Here is a 21717-nt window from a genome sequence, read left to right as displayed (position 1 = left end):
CTCTATTACCCTATTTCTGAAATCCTACAAAAACAAAGTTTAGGCTCTCAAATTGAAGAAACAATTAGATTTTTAGCAATAGAATCACAATATCTGAAAACAATGATCACTTAAAAAAAACTGCAATTCCTGTTTTTGTTAAAACAAAGTTCATGTGCATTGGTACCCCAACCCCCACAAATGTGGCATCAATAGAAAGCCCAGGATGTCCTCTTGAGGATGTCCTTGTAGGTATCATATAGACTGCACAAAAGATGCTTGACATAGAAGACTCAGACTCACGTCCTCCACAGCGAAAAAACTCTTAGGATAATATACTACATTTCATGTCTGGTTTATTTCATATTCTGTTTCAATTTTCATTGCAAATCTTAAGAAATCAGGAATGGTTCAAAACTTTAGCACAGTATTGTTAATTTAAAGATACAGCATCTCACTGCTAGATTCTATAAGATTGCAAACTGCAGTCAACAAAGTTTAGGCTTTTTTCCCCTGTAAAACTGGCTCAGACTGTAAATCTTTGTGAAAGAAGTCCAATATGAGTCAGTGACTCAGTGAAATTCATTTCCATTCAATGGCAGCAATACTGAGGTGAATTGTTGAGGATATCCTGAACTTTTCTATCGGACAAGTGCTTCTGTTTTTGCTGTTAGCCAGCGTTAGTGAAACTTTCTTTGAAGTAGTTCTAACATTGTTAAACTCCCAAAATAAATTCAAAGTTGTACAACCAATTCTTCTTTTTATGACCATGACAAGTATATAAACTTCCAACAACAACTGTAGTTATTTATACTGCACTTTTTCACTCATCTTTTCTTACTTGATCATGTGTGGCACAGAAACTTTGGAATTTTCCTCAAACACGCTTGTCATCAGGCCGTTGCATCGGATATTATCAATGCACTAAAACACAAAGCAGAAAAAAAGCATGAAACCTTGTCACAGGTAGGTAAATTCAATTCCATCTTTCTACCATTGACTTCTTACCTGGCTGATATCACTTGTCCAGGCAGCTTTCTCCTGGCGGGAAGGAGCCAGGAGAACAATGGAGAAGGACTGACCGTCAGGAGGCTCAACCACAATTTTAAACTCCAGATGGTTAAATCCTTGACTTGCTGCATTGTCGGAAATAACACAGAACAAAACAAAACATTAGTCGCACCTCAGTTGAGCTATTATGCATGGAAAAAGAAAATAATGACTGAAGAAAGACACTCACAGTCTTCATCAGTGGCATCCAGTTCCTCAATCAGAGTACACTCGATCAGGGACAACATTCCTCCCTGCTGTTATTGGAAGCGAAAACACAGCTTAAGTTAGTTATGTCACTTTTTATTTAAAAGTATATTTCCCAAAGGAAGAGGGAAAAGCAAAGTAGAAATTCAAAATAATCGTTAATTTTTTAATATGAAAATTTCTAAATAAAAAAAACAGCTGATGGCTGTTTTTAACATTTCCTCAAATATTCCTCAAATATCATTGAAAGGATAAAGAGCTGGTCCAGTGTAATGCATCCAGGACAAAAACTGGATTGTTCCTCCTGTATTCAAAGTTCAACTAATCTACAGCCTCTCTTCTCTAGTACGGTGGCATAGACCTTCCCAGAGAGGCTGAGTAGTGTGATCCCCTATAGTTGAAGCAGATCCTCTGGTCTCCCATCTTAAAGAGAGGAACCACCTGCCAAATCAGAGACGCCGCCCCAGATCTCCAGACAGTATTCCCAGCTAAATCACTGGTTTGGCCAAAATCACCATGGCAGGCACCAACCACCTTGCAGCCACAGCTCCTTGCTACAGCCTCAGCAATGGAGGTGCTGAACAATGTCCATTTGGACTCAATGTCCCCAGTCTCCCTTGGAATGCTTTTGAAGTTCAGCAGGAAGTGGGAGTTATAGATCTCACAGATCAGGGCCTCTGCCAGGCGTTCCCAACACACCCTCACAATACATTTGGGTGTGCCAGGTCTGTCCAGCATCCTCCCCCACCACCAGATCCAACTCACCACCACAGCTCCTCTCTTCACCCAAGTGTCCAGAACATGCAGCTGCAAATCTGATGATGCAATTACAATATCAATCATAGACCTGCAAACTAATGTGTCGTGGTACAATGTGCACTTAGAGACACCCTTATGTTCTCTGCAAATAACAGAGAAGTCTGTGGCTTGTATCATACAGATATGGTTTGTATCAGACAGATAACAAACTGAGGGGCTGCACCAAAGCCTGGTGTAAGGTAAATAAGTTAAAACAATATTTTGAAGTATGAATCATGGAAGATTCCAATAATAAAAATATTGAGATGGGAATTAGCATATGTCTCCTTTAATATTTTTTCCCTATTATCTTAAATCACAAGACTGTTATCTTTTGTGTGTGCTGGTGCAAACACAGAGCAAGGAAGGCATTCAAGTTTTCTGCTCTGATGGGAAATAAAATTCATGAACATGCTAACCACAATGGAACCAAGATGGCTCTTTTTTAGTTTTAATTTTGGTTTTGCTCATTTTAACCTTGAAAAATGATATAATCTTTGAACCTTTAAAGACCACCAGTTGGCTTTTACTATTGTTTTATTTTTGATATTATGCTTAGTGGTTTAAAACTTTTAATGCATCAGTGCTGGTTAGGTCTACCTTGGCAAAGAGTTTTCAAACCAAAGGGTACTGCCCACTGAATAAATAAAATGCAAAGTTGTGAACAGGTGAAGCTGACCTTGAGCAAGTGAAGCTTCCCTCCCGATGTTCGGGTACAGATGAGGAAGTGTTTGGTGAAGAGAAAACATTGTCTCTCTCCTTCCTTCTTCAGTGAGAGAGAGCCCAGGCGCACCTTACTGAGAACACCCCGTTCACTGCTGGATGGTAAATGGATGAGAGAACCTGCCCAGAAATAATTAGAATGAGTAAACTGATTAAGAACTGGAATAACATGACTTGGTAAAGCATGAAATACAAAGACAGAAGCTCACCTTGTCTGACGAAAGTTTGACTTGTGTCTAAAAGGATGTCACAGCCCTCTACAATCATCCTTTCAATGGCCAGATTCTTCCTGATGTTCTCTGTGTCGCTGACTTCATCATGTATCATCCTGCCAAAACAAACAATGATGGATGGACAATGGATGTTCTGGTCTGCTAGTCATGCTCTTTAAAAATATTTTCCTTCATGGCTAATGTTAGGGTACCTGGCTCTAGTTTTTATTTTGTTTGTTTATATTTCTAGCGCCCTAAGTTCTTTAGTATCTCCTGATTTCCAGTCTTAGGTTTTGTTTAATATGACTTTCCTTTATTCAGTGTTATGCCTTTTTCATGTCTCTATCTCAGTGTCAGGTCTGCATTGCCGTGTTATGTTTCCTGTTTTACTTTGACAGTCTGCGTTCCATGTTAATGTTTTCAGTTTTGCTTCCCCTTGGTCTTGTCATGTTTGATTACTCCCAGCTGTGCTCTCCTCCTGTGTCTCATTCCCTCATTATCGCTCTGTGTATTTAAGCCCTGTGTTTTCCTTGGTCTGTCTTGTGATCTCCATTGTTCTCTGCCATGTGTTGTGTCTGCCAGCCTGGCTGTTAGTTATTTGTTTTCTCAGTTTAGTCAGTTTTGTTTTTTTCTGCTGTGCCTCCACGTTTGCTTCCCGAAATCAGCATTTTGGGTCCTCTACTCCTGCCTGCTGCACACAGACCATGACACCTAAAGCCTGCTGAAAGCTGACTATAACGAAGAGTAGACGTCAACTTAATTCAATCCAGGAACTCAGGTTTGGCTACAGCAATTTTATAGCAGTCCAAAGATTACACAGCCAGACAGCCATCAAAGCTTAACATATAAACATCACAAATTTAAAATCATTCTAATTGTACTGGTTTCTAAATGTTTTTAAAGCTTGTTTGTTGCTTGACATTACAGGTTGATTTGGTTGCCTTGCCCAAATATTACTCCCAAACTTTTAAATTAGTTTCTTTTTGATCTATAAGTATTGAATAATTATTCCATAGTTTCCTTACGAGGAACACATACAGTTTTTTGGATTTGTTTTTTTTTTTTTCCTAGAAGTTTTTACTGTTACATTACTGACTACATCATCAGCATGCACTTCACACACTGCTTCTTTGGAGGTGTCTGATAAATCATAAATATATAGGATTCCTCTCACAAAATTTAAACCTGTGGGATTCCCATTTTGCAGTGTGTGGTTTTTTGTTTCTATATGATGATATAATGAAGAGTTTAAGTACTTTCACTGCTTTTCAAACAGTTTTTATTTTTTATTTTTTTTGCACTCTAGTGCACTGTCACTTTTCATTTACTACATCAGTACTGGGGCTATTGAGGCAGTTATGTGCTGCAGGTGAAGCCAACTTTAAGCAGAACACTGTTAACTCTCATGTTTATTTGGTTCATATAAACCTCAGAAACCACATAACTGATTCCAGCTAACCATATTATTTTTTTCATCAATACAATCATTTTCTGAAACTGTATTCATAAGCACACACTCACTTTGACAGTTCCTCCAGTTTGGATTTGGCAAACTCCAGACTCTTGCGCTCCACATGCTCATGAGGTGTGTGCGCCAGCAGCTCGTGGAGAGTTCTGATGTAACGGGGAATCTAAAATGTAAAAAACCCACGTGACTATTTGTGAAATACACACTGTAGGAATTTATTGTAAATGGTTAAACAATGAAATCCCATCCAAGCTATTCCAAAAAAGTTGCAAATGGGAAATTAACTTTTTAAATAAGAGACTGTGTGAAAGATCCACCACAGACCCAACTGTGTAATCATGCTTTTCAGCATCTACTTTTATTAATACAGTTGCTGTACACTTCAGATGGCTGCAGCTCGCAGCCACACACTAACAACAACAACACTGCAGGACCTAGTTCAGCTTTTAAGCCGACGAGGCGTGATTGCGGATGCCGCTCAGGTGCGTCTGCCTCCCCTGCAGCGGCACTGCAGACCACGCCCCACCACAGACTGAAACAAAGATATTAGAGGTCTTTGTGAATGATGAAAAAGCAAAGTTATTTAGATTAACGCAAATAAATTTACTACCCTGCCATTTGAGCTCATACACAGTATATCAGTATATGAGGACAAGTGTATTAGGTCAAGGCATTTAAAAGTAACCGTGTTATATGACTAAATATTATACTTTGACTATATAATGCTGTCTTTATTTATTGTATCATCAGTGTTTGTTGCAAATTATTAAGCCTTACAGTTAAGCATATTACATAGTTTTTATAACAGCAGCTAATGGATTACATTGTTTAATGTAAAAAGTACCTGGAGCATTGGATAAGTGAGGAATGTCTCCAGCATCCGACCCTCACAGGCTGCGTTGGATTCATACTGTTTCAGCAGCTTGTCAAAGTCTCTGTTCTGTTTACAGTTTGCCAGCACTTGAAGACTGTACTGGTGGTTACGCACAAACTCCTGGTAAATGTTCAGCATGGGCAGTAGAATGTCAAACAGGTCCGCTGGGTGTGGAAAAAGAAGTTTAAAAGACATCATCATCAAAGGTGATGATGATAAACAGTAGTTTTCTAGATTTTATTAAGCTTAAAAAAAAAAATCACATGTGAAAATCCAAGATCTATATTTAAATCTCAAACCTGCATACTACACAATGTATTATCAAAAAGTTGTTCTACTATAAAAAGCAAAAAAACAAAAGTGATTTATAATAATGGGCCACTTTATTTGTGGCTCACACATTAAGATACCTACTTAATACAAATCATATTGCAGCCATTCAGTGCATTTATCAATGTGACGATGGTCAAGAAGACCTGCTAAATTCAAACCATGTATCAGAAAAAGCAAGAAAGCAGATTTAAATGACTTGATGCGTGTCATGATTATTGTCTGCAACCAGGCTGCTTTGAGTATTTCACAAACTGCTGATGCACTGATATTGTTCTACATAACAATGTCTAGGGTTCATGGAAAATGGTCAGAGGAGAACACAATGCAAAAATATCTTGTTGATGACTTCAGAATAGAATGGCCAGACAGCTTCAAACTGATGGTAAGGCAACAGTAACTCGCCATGCTACAAACAAGGTATTTCTGCAATCTGAACACACAACACATCAAACCTTGAAGCAGATGATCTACAGCAGCAGAAAACAACACTGGGTGTTAGTCTTGTCAGCGAACAACAAGAAAGTGAGCACACAATTCAAACAGGCCATCTATCCTGCCATCTATCATGTGCCATGTTCAGGCTGGTGATAGTGGTGTTCGGGATGTTTTCTTGGTGCACTGTGGGCTCCTTAGTACCACAGCCTGCTTTTGTACTTTTACTAACCCTGTTCATCCCATCACATTACAACAGGGGTGTCGAACTCCAGGCCTCGAGGACCGGTGTCCTGCAGGTTTTAGATAACACCCTGGGCCAACACACCTGAATCAAATGATTAGCTCATTACCAGGCCTCTGGAGAACTTCAAGGAATGTTGAGGAGGTAATTTAGTAATTTCTATCAGCTGTGTTGGCTCAAGGACACATCTAAAACCTGCAGGACACCGGCCCTCGAGGCCTGGAGTCCGACACCTGTACATTACAAGTTTAGTTCAAAGTACTCGAAATGGCCTCCACAGTCACCAGATCTCAGTCCAATAGAGCACCTTCGGGATGTGGTGAAAATAGGAAATGTGCAACCAACTGCATGCTGCTATTGTGTCAATGTGAAAATATCAGAGGAATTCCAGCACTTTGTTGAATCACTGCCATGAATAATTAAGGAAGTTCCGAAGGCAAACGTAGGTCCAACCCACAACTAGACAGGCACACCTAATAAAGTAATCAGTGGGAGTATATTTTTGGTTGATCTCCCTTTCAAGTTATCTGTTCAAGCATTCCTGCATCAATCCCATGTCTCCTGCTAATTTCAGATCAATCCCTGTTTGTCCCATCCTGACCAAAACAAAGATCCATTAAACACAATCTCATCACACGATCTCCATCATTCTCTGCCATGTGTTGTGTCTGCCAGCCTGGCTGTTAGTTATTTGTTTTCTCAGTTTAGTCAGTTTTGGTTTTTTTGTTTTTTTCTGCTGTGCCTCCACGTTTGCTTCCGGAAATCAGCATTTTGGGTCCTCTACTCCTGCCTGCTGCACACAGACCATGACACCTAAAGCCTGCTGAAAGCTGACTATAACGAAGAGTAGACGTCAACTTAATTCAATCCAGGAACTCAGGTTTGGCTACAGCAATTTTATAGCAGTCCAAAGATTACACAGCCAGACAGCCATCAAAGCTTAACATATAAACATCACAAATTTAAAATCATTCTAATTGTACTGGTTTCTAAATGTTTTTAAAGCTTGTTTGTTGCTTGACATTACAGGTTGATTTGGTTGCCTTGCCCAAATATTACTCCCAAACTTTTAAATTAGTTTCTTTTTGATCTATAAGTATTGAATAATTATTCCATAGTTTCCTTACGAGGAACACATACAGTTTTTTGGATTTGTTTTTTTTTTTTCCCTAGAAGTTTTTACTGTTACATTACTGACTACATCATCAGCATGCACTTCACACACTGCTTCAAACTGCTAACCCTGTTCATCCCATCACATTACAACAGGGGTGTCGAACTCCAGGCCAAAACAAAATCCATTAAACACAATCTCATTTAAAAAAAAAAAAAACTTTGCAAAGAATCCTGCTATTTTGATATGCTATGAGCAGGCACCTGATGACACATGCTGCACTTTAGTTCATTTGCACCAAAAGCTCTTCCTCAGATGCCTTATGATGTAATGGTAGAAGTTTGCATTCATTAATGGTGAACAACCCGGTGAATCTAACAAAAAAACCATTAACACACTCCTGGTCAAAGCTCCTGCTGGCTTCATGTTCCGAAACTGAAACACTTTCATTTAAAACTGCTGTTTTCTGTCTTGCTGTCAGAAACTCAGTTCTCATCATTAGTCATGACCACGGTAAATGGAAAATTTTTTCCATGCTTTTTCTACCCAAGTGCCTTCTATCTAATGTTTACACTCCAATCAAGATTTCAGACAGCAACTTGGGGTGGCTGTAGCTCAGGAGGTTGAGTAAGTCATCTACTAATTAGGAGGTTGGTGGTTTGATTCCTGACACTGCTGCAGTCTGTATGCCAAATATTCCTGGGCAAGATACCATTCCTAAGTTGCTCTTCAATGCATCCATTGGAGTATGAATGTCTGTGTGAACGTTAGACAAAAAGCACTTGCATTAAAAAAGTGCTTGAGGCAGGGTGTTGAGTACTCAGGAAGTGCAGAAAAGAACCATATCATTTACCATGCACCACTTCCACAGACCACCCTGTTCTATGCAAGCAGGCAGAAAGCTCCACTGGAAGCTTTGATACCCAAGGAGATGAGCTTGAACAGGAGGTGATCTACATGTAAATCAGAGGTGTGTGGTTTTTTTTTTCTTTCTCTTTTTTCTTTTTTTCTCTCTATACATGTAGTAGTAGTAGAACCTTCTGACCACAGCTTATGTTAAAAAAGTAAGCTTAGAAACACTCACCCAGAACTAGAGTGGGCCAGTTGGCAATTCGGGCCTTCAGGCCTTGATGGAAGATTTCATGCAGAAACATGATGGTCTCACTTAATAGAGAGAGAGAAGAGTGAGTTCAATTCACTAAGAATGAGTTTAGTAGTATAACTATAAGGCTAGGAAGGCCACAAAAAGGATCTAGGTTTGGTGCGTTATCTAGGTAGGTGAGTTACACCTAGACAGTTTATAGAAGCAGTTTGCTAACCAGGCTGGCAAGCAGGGGTGATTTTAGCCCATTTTAGGGGGTGCTGAAGCACCCCCAAAATGAATCAAAGCACCCCCAAAGATTTCTTACTTTTTTTGGACAATATTTGCTGTTTGTGTGACACACTACTAAAAATATAAAAAGCATACAGTACTTAATTGAGATGGAACATTTTAACAACAGAAGTATAGATAACCCCCCCAAATGGTTTGTTCCAGCTCGCCTCTCCCCTACTCTGGCTCTAGCGTCCTTTCTGCCAGAGCGATGGTGGCTGAGACGCAGCGGAGTGGAGGTGTGAGTGCCTGGCTTGAAACAGGACATGTTGGCTGCATTTAGCCTTCAGTTACTCTTTATATAGTTAGGTAGGAGTCAGGCCATGTTTCTTTTTAGCTGAAAAACATTACACCCAGGTAACCTGCAGTGTTGAAAACAAGTTTTCCGACGATGTTTGCTACCCTACAATCCGTCCTCGTGTAGTAAAATCAGCAACATCTGACCGCCCTGTTGTTCCCATTGAAATGTATGTAGCCTATTTAAAATCTAAAACTTAAAATTGTCCGTAGCCTACTGTTGTTACCACTGTCCTTTGAAATGGAATGAGAGAAGCTGCTTATTTTGTCATATGTGCCGATATTAAACCCAGGAGCAACATTCAGGTAAAAGTGTAAGAACAAATGATCCGTCAATAACGGATAATGCTGGATCAGTGTTTCAATATTTATATCTTTTATTAGATGTACATGTGGTTTGGTTATTTGCCTTTTGTTTGAAAGTACAGAGAGAGGACTTTTTTTTTTATTAGTGATCTTAACAGTATTTTTTTTCATATTAATGTGATTTTTTTTTTTTTTTTTTTTTTTATCTAATTGAATACAACCTATTTGTGTATGACTGTCAGTCCAAAGAGGGAGAGAGGAAAGAGGGGAACGTGAGGAGAAAGTACAAGGTCAGGAAGAACCAGGTAAGAAAACAGACAGGGAACAGTGACAGGCAAAACTGAAACCGTTAAACTGCTTGAGAGAGTTGACCACCAAAAAGTGATAGACAGATTTGCCAACCTCAAGGTGAGGCCACATAGGTTAAAAGAAAAAATCTGCAGAGCCATAGTAGTATCTGCAGTAAAGATCAGTATTTTGTACATTTTTTTTACATTTCAAAGACTATTTTTGGAGTTTACTTCTTACTCACTATGATCATCATTCATAATTTTCCCCCAGTAATTAAGGTTAGAATATGTGTTTTTGTTTTTTTTTTATTCCAATCCATTCTTCTTTTGCAGCATTTAAATAACCTTTATCAGATTTGATGGTTTTGTTACAGACTTTAAAAAAAGTGTTTTGCTTTTCTTTAACTAATGTTGGGATTAAATTGTGTTAAAATGTACAAAACAATGATGTCATGTTTTGTGATGAGGACCCAGGCAGAGAGACTTGATGAATTTAAGAATCTTATGATTTAATAAAGAAATTTGCAGACTTGCACAGAGATGGTAAAATTATGATGACTGATAACGGAGATGAAGACAACAGAGGATGAGGACAGGGAGGAACAGGGGTTTAAATGCACCAAGGAGACAGTCAGAGGGAACTCTGTACAACTGGAGACATTTAAGGATGCAGGGACTGACAGAGACAGGGAAGAAGTCTCATTGTGACGAGTAAAGATTATCTTGCCTGGCTGGGCAGCTCTCTGGGTGCTCAGCACCCCCCAAAGCTCTGGTCCTAGAATCGCCCCTGCTGGCAAGTGTTAGCTGATGACTTACTACACTCTCATATTTGTTCAGAAATCGATGTGTGACATCAGTATTTTATATCTAGTATATGGGTTATTACAAACTGGCAGCTGAAACACAGGATTTGTGTGAAGAGTCACACAAAACAAAAAAAGAGAATTGCACCTGTTGAGGAAGATGCTGCTAACATCATCATGGCGAATGGGAGGTTTCTTGGAACTGGCGGCCATGCGGAGCGGCCTAAGGAAGCAATTCACCAGGATGGAAAGCTGGTGCACGTATTCTGTCTCTGCTTCCACCATGTTGAACACAATATGGTTCCTCTTCCTCATGCTCTCAGCGTGAGGGGAGCAGATATAGTCCTGGACAATGATTTTCCACTTCCTCCGACACAGCCAGCCACGCATGAAACTCTGCACCTGTATAGCCATAGCACACTAAGTTTCTCTCACAGCCTTGTCTCTCTAAATTTTAATATGCAGTTACAATTCTTTACCATTTTAATTTTTTTAATATCAGGGTCTTCCTCATCTTGGTTGTTCTGGTATGGCTGCATCCTTTCCTTGGCTTTGTTCAATACTGTAATCTGCAACAACACAACAACAGCGTCCATATGAAAAAATGCACAAACAAAATATAAAACATTCATGGGAACATTTTAAAAGGTAAAAAAAAAATCCCAAACAATAGGCCCCAGAATCAGCAGAGTCCTGCTGTGATTTAATTTAGGAATCTGCGTGCTTTGATTTTAGAGTGCATGTGGGTGCCTGTGTGTGACAGTATGTGCATTTATGTAGCCACACAGATGCAGATGCACTCATGCATACCTCAGCTTTGAGCCTCTCAATCTCTGTGTCCTGGTCCTCCAGCTGAGTACGAAGCTGATTGGCTGCAACCTTCTCAGTCTCCATGATCTGGACCAGATGGATGTACTTCTGCATCAGGATGTCACGTTCAATGATGATGTCAGAGTAGCTAAAAGGAGCACAGGAGGACAGTACTGAAGTCGGTTAGTGTGGTAATTTAACATGTACAGAGAGCTTTGTGTGGCAATTTGTTTTAGTTATAGACTTAAATGAATGATCAGGCAGTAACCTGATGTTATTGACACCTGCAGTAATATGTCACTGTGGGCAAGTAGAGGCATACTTTCTACTGAATGTTACACTAAAAATAGGAAAGACACAGAAAGTGAGACCAGTGAGAAACAGAGGTCGAGTTACGAGATCAAGTCTGTGATGTAACCAGTGCAGCACAACAGCATCAGTGTGACCTAAATGTGAACTGCTGCGAGCAGAAAGAATAAACACTTGCACACAAATGCACACAGGCATGTTAAACAAATATGGAACAACATGAGGTAGTGGTGTCAAATCTGCATAAACACACAGAAAGAGCAGAAGGTAGAGTTTGAGTCGCACTTTTCAGCACAGCACATTTTCTCACAAAAAATGTAGGGACTACAAGATGAAATTTTGGAACATTTTACTACAAGATAAAGATAATAATAAGGAAAAGATTTTCATTGTAGCGGAAGGTAGTGAAACAAACAGCATTATCATGTACATACATATTTCATTACAAATAAAGGCCCTGTGTTGTCAGTTTTACCATCAAAATGTACCAGAAGTATCAAGAGTAACTTCTGGAGTATTATGTTACACCTAACATTATAAGAAATGTCTTCATCCCTGAAATGCCTTCATTTGATCCAAAACGCAAAACAATAATACCTAGAAAGAAAGACAATATTTCTCTCAGGAACAGAGACAGGGGACAGTCCACTCTCTATTCCTGTTTATTCTGCACACCTCAGAATTCCAGTGAATCGTGCTACCAGCACACTTTACTTTGTGAGGATCTCAGAATCTCACTCGAGCTCACTAAGCTGCCCTCCATAACAGGAAGAGTAAATGGTGGAAAGAAAGTAATTATGTGCTTACATGATGGATGTAGGTTGCTGATGAATTACAAGGATAAGTTACTTCAGTTGTTGTTGTTAAACTGAAGTGTTAAGCAGTTATTTTATACTTTTAGTGAAAGTTTTCAAGGAGAACCATACCTACACTACTTTTGTGCTTACATTTGGCTTATAGTATATTGCATCATGGATATAATATCATATGTAAGATTAAAACAATAATCAATGGTAAGACTTTGAGCAGTAATGAAGGAGTGGGATGGTTTGGACACGTTGATGGTTGATGGTTTGGAGGAAATGATTACTGAAGTTAACTCAGAATCAGACGGAAACAAAATTAGTATCAATAGTATGTGTGATGTTTATGAGTAATTTCTTTCGTAACTGTTAAAACTTCTGAAGAAATTCATGACATCATTACTAGTTAAGTTTCAACAGAGCTCTGACTCTTGGCCAGCATGGCTACAGTGCTAGAGAGAAACCTAAGGTTTTTCTTATTTTTTTTCAATCAGTGATGAGTAGTACGGCGTCTTAGCTTCACAGTCGGCTTTTTTATAGAGCAACAAAAGCTTTTTTCCAGAAAATAAAGATCTTCTAAATTAGTGAGATGTAATTTTTTACGCATTACTTATGGGTTATCTACTTTAAGGTTCACATTGAGGCTCTAAAACTACCCTAGACAGGTCGCCAGTCTGTCACAAGTCCAACGCAGTGTGACAGACAACCATTCACATTCATACCTACAGGCAATTTAGAATGACCAATTAACCTAACCCCACCAGCTGCATGTCTTTGGACTGTGGGAGGAAGTCATGCGACTATGGGAGGAGTACTGCTAAATTAATGTGTATTAATTTATTGGATTTTTCTTACCTAATCTCTTTCATATGGTTTTAAGTTTAAAGCTGTCTGGTGCTGGTTTAGCTCAGTGGTTGAGCTGGCAACCATATGTTACATGGCCTGAGTGGAGCAGTGCAGTATTGAGTCTGACCTGCAGCCCTTTGCTGCATGGCTTTCCCATCTCTTAATAATAATACATTTTATTTAAAAGTGGCTTTCAAAACACCCAAGGACACTGTACAGAACAAATAAGACAGGCATAAAAATGGGAAATAAACACACTCTTGCTCTACAGCAGGTATTTTTCAGAGTTTTATGCTACACACCCTTCCTGATGCAACCAAGGGAAATTTTAATCGCTGGCTGAAATTAAACTAACAACTTTTCACGTACAAGGGAATATGTAAACCACTGCACTATGGAGCCATTAGAAAGACCAAGTTGTATACAGATGAAAATGCATAAATTACAATATTTTATAACATTGTAAAAAAGTGAAAACTCTTGTCACTTCATACCTGGCCTGCTGGATGCCCTCCACCCATTCGTTGCAGTCCAACTCATCCTCTGCTCGCATCTCTAGAGGTTTCTGCCCATCGTGGCCAAAATTGACCATGAAGTAGTACTATGTGAAAGAAAAGAGACAAAAAGTAATGTGACTGCATGCTTAGAAAAAAAGATCTTTAATCTTAGGTCGGAATATTTTTTTCAACAGGTTTATTCAGGCTTACAATCTAGACAATGACAGAATTATTATATGTTTTTACCTCAAGTTTAATGAAACTACATTAATGTATGTGTGCAACATGTAGTCCAAATCAAAAGATTAAGACCACTTGAAAAATGGCAAAAAATCATATTTTGCGTGATTGGATCTTAACAAGGTTCCAAGTACAGCTTCAACATGCAACAAGAAGAAATGGGAGTGAGACAAAACATTTTTTGAGCATGCAATTTATTGAAAACGACGCTTAAACTGAAAGAGGCTGTTTTACAGCTGATCAAAAGTTTAGGACCTCTCCTCCAAAAAACCTGTAAACCCCCCAAAATAGAAATCAAGTTCCAAACATGAACTCAGTAATGAATAGCTCCAGTGTTATTGTTGATCGCTTCAAAAATTCGTTGCGGCATGCTTGATGCAAGCGTATCCATGAGGTGAGTGGAAACATTTCTGCAAGTGGTGAAGATGGCTGCACGAAGACTTTATTATGTGTTTCTATTTTCAATGATGTGACATTAGACATGAAAATTTTAGCAGATGACTTGCGTATTTTTCTTTTGAGCTACTTTGCTAACAGTCCAAAACTATTTTATTTGTTCCTATGTTCACTTTATTTTATTCATTTTTTAACAAGGTAAACAAATTAAAATGAGAAAAAATTAGAAAATTTGAAATTCCTGTATATTTACCATATTTACTCTTCAAATTGACTGTGATACACTGTAAGATATCAGAGATAATAACATCTTTTGTTTCAGGACAAGACACAAAAGAAATTATAACAGACAATTTTCTCATCATTTTTATACAACTCTTTATAGCACATAAAAGAAAGCTGACACAAAACACTTTTTGTTAAATAGATGAACATTTGGACTGCATGAAACATACCTCAAATATATGCAATCAAATCCTTTAAATCAATTGCAGATTTGTTTCCAGATCATGAAAAATTATAGAAAAATTATGCAGTCCGTGATTGGAGAGGACCCCTCCGCGAATCGCTACCTTATCGTGGTGGAGGGGTTTGTGTGTCCCAGGGATCCCAGGGGCTATGTTGTATGGGGGCTTTTTGCCCCCTGGTAGGGTCTCCCATGGCAAATTGGTCCTGGGTGAGGGACCAGACAAAGAGCGATTCAGAAGATCCCTATGACAAAACCATCGAGGGAAGAGTTCACCTTGCCCGGGATAGGGTTACTGGGGCCCCGCCCTGGAGCCAGGCCTGGGGAGGGTGCCCGAGGGCGAGCGTCTGGTGGCCGGGCCTTAGTCGATGGGGCCTGAAAAAGGGACATGGGCCCCTCTTCCTGCAGGCCCACCCGCAGGAGGCCCCGTAGGGGTCGACTGCATTGTAAGCTGGGCGGTGGCCAGGAGCGGAGGTCCTGGCGGACCTATCTCCAGCTACCAAGACTGGCAATTGGGACATGGAATGTCACCTCTCTGATGGGGAAAGAGCCTGAGTTGATGCATGGAGTCGAGAGGTACAGACTAGATATAGTCGGGCTCACCTCAACCCATGGCTTGGGCTCTGGAACCAGTCTCCTGGAGAGGGGCTGGACACTGTCTCAGTCTAGAGTTGCCCCTGGTGAGAGGCGGCGGGCTGGGGTGGGTATCTTGGTATGCCCTCGGTTTGCTGCCTGTACGTTGGGGTTTATCGCAGTGGACGACAGGGTTTGTTCCATGCGCCTCTGGGTCAGAACGGGTCCTGACTATCGTCTGCGCTTATGCACCGAGTGGTGGTTCAGAGTACCCAGCCTTCTTGGAGTCCCTGGGTACGGTACTGGAGGGTGCTCCGCCTGTTGTCCTGCTGGGAGACTTCAATGCTCACGTGGGCAATGACAGCAAGACCTGGAGGGACATAATTGGGAGGAATGGCCTCCCGGATCTGAACCCGAGCAGTGTTTTTGTTATTGGACTTCTGTGCAAACCACAGTTTGGCCATAACGAACACCATGTTTTAACATAAGAGTGTCCATAAGTGCACTGGCACCAGGAAGCTCTAGGCCACAGGTCGATGATCGATTTTGTAATCGTATCACCAGACCTCAAGTCATATATTTTGGACACTTCGGTAAAGAGAGGGGCTGAGCTGTCAACTGATCACCACCTGGTGGTGAGTTGGATCAGGTGGCAGGGGAGGACGCTGGACAGACCTGGCGCACCTAAACATATAGTGAGGGTGTGCTGGACGCCTAGCAGAGGCCCTGGTCCGTGAGATCTTCAACGCACACCTACAGTAGAGCTTCAACAGCACTCCGAGGGAGACTGGGGACAATGAGTCCGAATGGCCCATGTTCAGCACCTCCATTGCCGAAGCCGCTGCACTGAGCTGCGACCGCAAGGCGGTTGGTGCCTGTCGTGGTGGTAACCCCCAAACCAAATGGTGGACACCAGAAGTGAGATAAGCCACCAGGCTGAAGAAGGAGTCCTATCGGGCTTGGTTAGCCTGTGGGACTTCGGAGGCAGCTGATATGTACCGACAGGCCAAGCGGAAGGCGGCGCAGGCAGTGGCTGAAACAGAAACTCGAGTGTGGGAGGAGTTCGGAGAGACCATGGAAAAAGACTTTTGGACTGCCTTGAAGAGATTCTGGCAAACCGCCAGGCGACTCAGGAGGTGGAAAACAGTGTTCTACCTGCACTGTGTATAGTGCGGGTGGAGCACTGCTGATTTCGACTGAGAAAGTTGTCCGCATAGCCGGCAATAAGTCGGACTCGTTCCTAGTTGGTGATTGGCTCCACCAGGGCTGCCCTTTGTCACAGTCTCGGTCTTTGATTCAATTCAATTCAATTTTATTTATATAGTGCCAAATCACAACAACAGTTGCCTCAAGGTGCTTTATATTGTAAGGTAGACCCTACAATAATACATACAGAGAAAACAACCCAACAATGATATGACACCTATAAGCAAGCAGTTTGGCGACAGTGGGAAGGAAAAACTCCTCTTTAACAGGAAGAAACCTCCAGAGGAACCAGGCTCGGTGGGGGGGTGGCTGGTGGCCATCCGCTATTCATAATTTTTATGGACACAATTTCTAGGCGTAGCCAAGTGGCGGAAGGCTTTCACTTGGGTGGTCTCAGAATCTCATCTCTGCTTTTCGCGGATGATGTGGTTCTGTTGGCTTCATCGGTTGGTGGCCTCCAGCTTGCCTTGGAACGGTTGGCAGCTGAGTGTGAAGCGGTGGGAATGAGAATAAGCACCTCCAAATCTGAGGCCATGGTCCTCAGCCGGAAAAGAGTGGAGTGCCCACTCTGGGTCAGGGACGAGTTCTTGCCCCAAGTGGAGGAGTTTAAATATCTCGGGGTCTTGTTCACGAGTGACAGGAGAAGGGAGTGGGGGATTGACAGACGGATTAGTGCTGCGGCCGCAGTGATGCGGATGCTGTACCGGTCTGTTCTGGTGAAGAGAGAGCTGAGTGTAAAAGCGAAGCTCTCAATTTACCGGTCAATCTATGTCCCTACCCTCACCTATGGCCACGAGCTAAGGGTAGTGACTGAAAGAACGAGATCGCAGATACGAGTGCGGAAATGGGCTTCCTCCAAAGGGTGGATAGCCTCTCCCTTAGAGATAGGGTGAGAAGTCAGCCATCCAAGCGGGGCTCAGAGTAGAGCTGCTGCTCCTTCACATTGAAAGGAGCTAGTTGAGGTGGTTCGGGCATCTGACAAGGATGCCTCCTGGGCGCCTCCTGGATGAGGTATTCCGGGCATGTCCCACCGGGAGGAGGCCCCGGGGCAGATCCAGGCCACGCAGGAGAGATTATATCTCTTGTCTGGCCTGAGAATGCCTTGGTGTTCCCCGGGACAAGCTGGAGAAGGTGGCTGGGGAGAGGGAGATCTGGGCTTCTCTACTTGGGCTGTCCCAGTGACCCAGCCCCGGATAAGCGGAAAAAGATGGATGGATGAATGGTAAATGGACTGGTTCTTATATAGCGCTTTACTACTCTCACTGAGCACTCAAAGTGCTTTATACAACTCGTGCATTCACCCAATCATACCCATTCAAACAAGCACTTTATCTAAGGTTTGTAGTGCTTCTATCTAACATTCACTCGCATTCACACTCCGATGGATGCATCGGAGGGCAACATGGGGTTAATATCTTGCCCAAGGATATTTGGCATGTAGACTGGAGGAGCCTGGGATCGAACCACCAACCTTCCAGTGAATAGGTGACCCACTCTACCACCTGAGACACCCCATCCAGATTTCAATCCAGCTGAAAATTTATGGTGGAAATCGAAAGAAATTGTCTATGACAAGAGTCCTATAAAGCTGATCTCTCAAAAGAGAAAACTAGAACCAGCTTGAATATTATTTTTTATCATTAAGCAATGCCTCAAAAAGCCACTTTCCTTGTATGTCTCAAAAGCAAGAGTTTTTGTGTCAAGTCTGTTATTTGTTTATTGGCTACAAAATAGAAAAGATGAATGAACATCCTCCAGCTGTGGTGATAAATTCCATAATTTATGCCAATTGTTATACACCTTGTATCCACAGACTAATGAAAATAACTGTTGGCTGCAGCCCTAAGGTTCACACTTGGTTCACATTTTCATATTCAGCTTCCTCATCAGAGTTCATGCCCCAAGTAACAGCACAAAGAGCACAAGTAACACTAAAATAGCACACAGAAAACAGCCCTGCTACCTCATGAGAGGAGGTGATAATTGGAAGAGTACAAGGACTCCACTTCAAAATGAGAATTAGTGCAAATAATACGAAGTACATAAAGATGCACTTACATACATACATCTGTAAAGATGAGGACAAAATGATTAGTATCCTCCTTAGACCCGAACTCTTTCATGGCATGCATTTTTAATTTGTCTTTGCTATTTGGGTTGATTGGGACCTGATGAATGTAAAAACAAAGAATTACCACTTTTTTTTTTTTTTTTACCTAAATTTTGTTTCTGAGAAAAATGAGATCTACATATGAGGACATTCATTTTAAATTTTGATAGAACAGTGGCAGTATAATGTCCTCGTAAGTGGATATCAGGCCCTTGTAGAGAAAAATTAAGTATTTTGGTCTAGACATCCCAAAATGTGATGTTCACATATGTGGATACCAGGTCCTAGGAGGATATTACTAGGTTTTGTCAAAATTTTCAACAAGGGCAATTCTAAACATACTAGTTTTCTTTAAATTATTATTATTATTATCATTATCATTATCATTATTATCATTATTATTGTTATTATTGTTATTATTGTTACTATTGTTTCAGAAAAAAATTACTAGGGTCAACATTTTTAGCCCATGAAAAACTTTTCTGTGCAATGATGTTCTTTACCTTGGTTATCCCCGTACACAGTGTAAAACTTCAGCAAGAGTTGTCACTTGAGAAAGCCACACAGTACAGAACTATCCTGGAAGAGGTTTGGCGTGAAAGATTGCAAAGAATCTAGAAAGAAAACTAGTGAGAAATGTGTCTTAAGACCCTTAGAACAACTCCCAAGACTCGACCAAATGATTGAGAAAGTCAGGAATTGTAGTCTCAAAGAAGACAATCCCTAGAAACCTACACAGGAATGGCTGCACACAACAGAAAACTACACTTCAAAAGTATTTCTTATCCATTTACTAGATGCCTATGTTCCAATTATGTGATTTATACAAAGGCCTTGACAAGGCTTGTACTTCTAGAGCCAGGCAAAGATAAAGTTGTAAAAAGTTGTAAAGCTAAATCGTTTCAAGGCTGAACAAGGTAATCATAAACACACTTCAACTTCTGGTTTTTAGTCATTTTACTAAGTGATATTTAGTGCCTCTGCAGTGATTGTGGCAGCCAGCATGACTGCCGAGGACACTCAGAGGATGCCCTGTGCAGGTAAAACTTTGGGACGCGACATGTATCTTTAAAATTTAAAAAAGGTCATTGTGGTGGGGCGTGACCTGTGGTGCCGTGCAGGGAAGGCGGACGCACCTGCGGGGCATCCACAATCATGCCCCGCCATATTAAATATGGGACTGGGTCCTGACTGGGGGTTGGTGGTGTTGATGTTGATGTGCACAGAACAATAAAAATGTACAGAACTGGGTCTGCCGTGCATGTTCACAGTGGTGCCGAAACCCAGGAGGGGAGGCACGGCAGACTCAGGACTGGGCCAGCAGAGGGAGAAGCTGGCAAGAATGGTGGCCGAGCTGGAGGGCACGCAGCGGGAGCAGGCGTCAGTAGGAAGAACTGCGGGACAAGACCGAGTGCCACCTAAGGAGAATAGCGGAGATGGCGACGCTGCTCCAGGCCTGGGCGACCCCGCCGCCGCCAGACTGGCCTCATCTCCACCAGAGGCCGGCATGCCAGTTGATCCTACGTTGGCACAGCCGCCTATGAGCCGTGACCACCTGCCACGCGGCCGACCTCCGGATCAGCTTCGCCAGCGCTGCTGGATTTGCCGGCGGCCGTCTGAACTCACACCTCCCTGTCGCTGGACCTGGGGCTGGGGATGCCGACGGTCCGGGCCGATTCTCTCTCCCGCTCGCCGGGGGAGGGGAGTAGGTTCGGCCGGATGGCTCCCTGGCCTCAATCGGGCGATGGGGGTAAGTGGTGGGGCATGGCCTGTGGTGCCGTGCAGGGAAGGCGGACGCACCTGCGCGGCATCCACAATCATGCCCTGCCATCTTAAATATGGGACTGGGTCCTGACTGGGTTGGTGGTGTTGATGTGCACAAACAAATAAAAATGTACAGAACACAACTGGGTCTGCCGTGCATGTTCACAGTCATTCATTTGTTTGTGAAGCTAGTTTTACAGCATGGTCTTACTGGAAAATTTTAAAAATAAATAGAAATTTGTTGAGGATCAACTATCCTGTGAGGTCGCTGAGCCCCATCTGCATTTAGAGAACATTTTCTCCCACTTCGCCTCTGCAATCTAAGATAGAACTCTGATCACATTTTTCTAAATATAATCTGGATGTATGAGTATAATTATGCATAGGGTTTTTGCAGATTTTTTTTAACATTAGCATTAGCTGGCCCCCCAGTTGATATAGACTGCTGCTGCCTCTGCGGTAAAAGACTGCCTAACTTCTCATTTTAAAGCCAATTTGTTCTCTTTTTGTGTTGTTTTTGAAGACAACAATACCACCTTTGACTCGTAAGCTTATGGAAATACTGTAATATTTAAGCTCAGTAGGGACTTCTACTCATACATACTGCAGGCTAAATCTATTTTTTACAAGTACTTATCATATTTAAGTTCACTGGGGCATTTGACAAGGCTATACATAATTTAGCAAAGACACAAATACAAATCCTGACTCCTGAGTTTTACTTTATGCATGAATACGAGATTCTAATCCCTTTAAATCATAGTGGAAATCCATCCCATATCACATTTTCAAATAATTTCAAATTTCATATTTTATTTACAGGTTTAAAAAAAATGCACTAACTGAAGTATGACAGGAATGAGCCCATCATCAAATACTCAAACAGCAGTCACCAGTAACTCGATGCATGTTTCAGTCTTTCTTTTTTTCATTTGTCACATCATTATCCCTTCAGCTGTTTGCTAAACCATACTGATGAGGTTAGCACGTGTAACAAGGAACAGCAGTTCATCAAGACTTGGATTTCATAATAGGCCAAACTCCTTTGCATGGCAGTTTTGGGAGTACTTATCCATTTAAAAGCAAAAGACACGCAACAATAACGTAACCTGAAAACCTTAGCATGTCTCTAGCTACCTTAGCTAAACCCTGTATTTCAACATTTCACATAAAATAACTTATGTTGTTGCATTTG

General features: G+C 41.4%; 1 protein-coding gene across 1 annotated transcript in view; it reads right to left on the bottom strand.

Annotated features, from left to right (window-relative positions):
- rasgrf2a (Ras protein-specific guanine nucleotide-releasing factor 2a) overlaps positions 1-21717 on the bottom strand; it is a 56474-nt gene that overhangs the window by 21697 nt on the left and 13060 nt on the right. Inside the window, exons 2-13 of the mRNA XM_039614384.1 lie at positions 13765-13871; positions 11313-11460; positions 10982-11071; positions 10651-10904; positions 8519-8598; positions 5282-5475; positions 4491-4600; positions 2967-3085; positions 2714-2877; positions 1220-1286; positions 988-1115; positions 821-903 (exon numbers count right to left, since the gene is read on the bottom strand). Coding sequence (XP_039470318.1) covers positions 821-903; positions 988-1115; positions 1220-1286; positions 2714-2877; positions 2967-3085; positions 4491-4600; positions 5282-5475; positions 8519-8598; positions 10651-10904; positions 10982-11071; positions 11313-11460; positions 13765-13871 — 1544 coding nt within the window. The remainder of the gene's footprint in view (positions 1-820; positions 904-987; positions 1116-1219; positions 1287-2713; positions 2878-2966; positions 3086-4490; positions 4601-5281; positions 5476-8518; positions 8599-10650; positions 10905-10981; positions 11072-11312; positions 11461-13764; positions 13872-21717) is intronic.

This window comes from Oreochromis aureus, linkage group 7, assembly GCF_013358895.1.
Source record: "Oreochromis aureus strain Israel breed Guangdong linkage group 7, ZZ_aureus, whole genome shotgun sequence".
NCBI classification, from domain to species: domain Eukaryota; kingdom Metazoa; phylum Chordata; class Actinopteri; order Cichliformes; family Cichlidae; genus Oreochromis; species Oreochromis aureus.
The sequence above is the reverse complement of the archived record's forward strand: the minus strand, read 5'-3'. Positions and strand labels throughout refer to the sequence as shown.